General features: G+C 52.4%; 1 protein-coding gene across 1 annotated transcript; it reads left to right on the forward strand.

The window, feature by feature from the left end:
- Nucleotides 1-568: 568 nt before the first annotated feature.
- Nucleotides 569-2,468, forward strand: Pmar_PMAR015907 (tRNA pseudouridine synthase D, putative; the record flags this gene model as incomplete). The annotated part of the gene is made up of 10 exons (XM_002767910.1): nt 569-685; nt 734-939; nt 985-1,081; nt 1,179-1,304; nt 1,351-1,490; nt 1,538-1,670; nt 1,722-1,918; nt 2,076-2,135; nt 2,178-2,328; nt 2,373-2,468. Coding segments are annotated over 10 exons (1,323 nt in total), but the record flags the coding sequence as incomplete, so codon positions are not given.
- Between the last annotated feature and the right edge of the window lie 468 nt (nt 2,469-2,936).

Here is a 2,936-nt window from a genome sequence, read left to right on the forward strand (position 1 = left end):
GAAACCCCCGTGCTACCATCATCCAGCCGACAACGCCTTGAAGCCAGCACCTACTGTGTAGGTCCGGGGTATCTGCCAGCTTGAGACTGGCTGAATCCATAGCGGGTTAAGAGGCCTTTCTAACCTAACAGTTGATGATCGTCAATGCTTAGTTTCCAGGGCCGCTGATGAAATGCAAGGTTGCAAGTGAACAAGAAAAAAAACGTCGCGCGCCACGAAACTGCCGATCAAGTCCGAACTACCGATGCGCTGACTCGCCTGTCTTTGATGGTGATTGAGACACATAAGGATCGTTGCTTGCAATGCGCTACCTTTCTCCGAGCAATTCTCGCTACCTTTCTCGAGTGCTCACTGGGCGTTTTAATATGGGACCAGCAGTCTGGTTTCGTAAGCCGCCATGCTCGACACGGTCGGATTTCCATCTTACTCCATGGTCATCGCATCAGGTCTGCGAAGCTCTCAAGTGGTACAGCGTCTAGGACTCTGCAGCAAAGTAGTCGATAAGTGGGGAAGTTGTGAGTTAGCTGCACCACCAGGACCTGGTGACCAGGTGGTTGCTCTGTCTACCATGGAGGGCGAGCGTGTACCTGAGGCGCGGGGTCCTCAGTTCGCGAAGTTTCTCCATCAAGTTGGAGTGGAAGAGTTCATCGATCCCCTTCGCATTGGTGGGGTCATGAAGGCTCGGGTACTGCGATGAGTCATGCGAGTGAGGCGTCATGAAGTCTCTGTGTAGGTCGGGGATTGGGTGGTTAGAGAGGTCGACATGGACGGTAGGGTCGCGAAGATGTCGGACGAAACGGCGCCGGAGTGGTGGGGTGAACTGGAGTGCTACCATGAGCAGCATACCAATACAGCAAGGTCTCCACAAGCTGATACCTATCCTGTTGGGAATAGCGGTGTTGATTCTACAGAGCAGTATCGACAGGCCTACGAGGAGGGGTGATTTTATAGATAGGCCTCTGCCCTTGGGATGGCCTACCTTAGGTATTGGCTCGGCGATAGGGCCGCAAATTTCATCGAAGAATTTTGCGGAGCTGAAGCTTTGGGGAAGATAGTGAAATTCATGAAAGCAACGCGGGAGGTAGAACTAGTTTGTTCAGTATGCATGAGGAGCAGTAAGCAGCTCTGAGTTTGGGCTCTATAAGTTCTAGAAAAGGTCATGAAGAGATATACTTCAGGAAATGGGAGGGCATGATGATGGGGACTATCGGCGGCGACTATTCGAATGGAAATTCACTGGCGGGCCGGCGGACATTGTTGTTGTGTATAAAATACGCGGTGCGATATCAGGCATGTTGAAAGAGGTAGCAGGGAGGTACTCTAGTGGGAAAGTCCAGGTAGATGGTTCAGTCTCTCGCTGTGGTGCCGTTCAAGCTGCTCTCTGATAAAGTCATCTACTATGCCGCTGTGAACGTCAGGAGGAATGAGTTCCTCTTGAGCTGCATGGATCGGTCAGACGCTGCTCGAGTGCTTCGTTTCTTTGGTGCTGGGTAAGAGCTACTCAATAACCATGTCGTACACTCGCTCTCTGAAGTAGGTACTCCTCGGAGACCTTACTGGTCCCTGTGAGGAACGCACAAGGCGAAAGAGGGCAGGTTGTAGAGAAAACATTGCCATTACATTTTCCGGATATACGGGTTAGCGTCTATGAAGAAGAGACAGAGTCAAATGTAGTCCGGCCAAAAGTTACCGTATCGGACTGTAAAGTGGTTTGGTGGCAGGGCGCAGTGGTGGAATTGAGCTGGGCGAGGAAGTACTCACCTGTTGGACTTTACAAGGGAAGCCGCTGGAGGTTCACTCTGATGAAGGCTGGTTGGGACACCACTGCGATACAGCGAGCTATCGAGCGGGAACTTGATCTCCCGAAGGATAGCATGCACTTTGCTGGGGTGAAAGACAAGTTTGGTGTTACGTACCAGTGAGTAGATGTCCGCGGCAGTCGGATCGGCCCTACTGCGAAGGTGCAGGTACGCGACTCTGCCGGCCACACATAGTGAGGAGCAGATCAGAGAAGCTGTAGAGAGAGTGAATGTGGGGAGAAGGAGCAGTGGGGATGTGTACGTGGGGGTGGACAGCTTCGAGAGAACCGAGGTTGAAGGAGGGACGACGGAGTTAAGGCATGGGATGCTCTCTGGGTGAGTACTGCGATCGGAATGGTTGTGAAATTACCACAGCAGTAACTGCTTTCGACTGCGAATTCGGGATGTTGAGGGAGGCGCTGATGAGAAGGTCCGTGCATCGAAACTAGCCGATACGGGTTTCATCAATTACTACGGTTTGCAGCGGTTCGGCGTCAACCCTCATCACGATGAATCAAGGCATAACAATGTAGTACATGTGTGGAAATCTTCCGGATGACTGGGCGGTATAAGGTTGATATCGGGGCCGCACTGGTTTCGGGTGATTACGAGAAAGCAGCGAAACTCATACTTACCCCTGCTGGCTGCGATAAAAGGAAAGTCGCCGACGTAGGACTGTCGAAGGGATGGTGGTGAGCAAAGGTGTTGCAGATACTGCGGGAATGGCAGGAAACAGGAGAGTCCACTGTGGCCTCCGAGCGACTACGGAAGGTGCGCTCACGGGATCGAGACGTGGAGATGTAGCAACTTGAAGGCGTGTGGGAATGTATGGTCATTCACAGGTGGGCGAGGATGATGAGCGCTATAGTGGCATCACCAACAGTTGAGGGATACAGAGGAGCTCTCAGGGCGGGCGTGCCTCGGGCCTTACTGCAAATCCATCTCCTGGCCTACCAGTCCTGTCTGTGGAACAGGATGGCTTCTAGGTATACTCCTTAGGTCTATCCGGCTCTGCAATGTATCTCTGTCGTTTAGGAGGATCCGAGAAAGCGGTTTAGAGGTTGTTGAGAGTGATGTGGTCTGGTGTAAAGAGAAGGGGGATATCACAATGGTGGGCTCTGCGGTTGACAGGTGGGA

The sequence above is a fragment of the Perkinsus marinus genome (genome assembly GCF_000006405.1).
Source record: "Perkinsus marinus ATCC 50983 genomic scaffold scf_1104296969558, whole genome shotgun sequence".
NCBI lineage: Eukaryota > Perkinsozoa > Perkinsida > Perkinsidae > Perkinsus > Perkinsus marinus.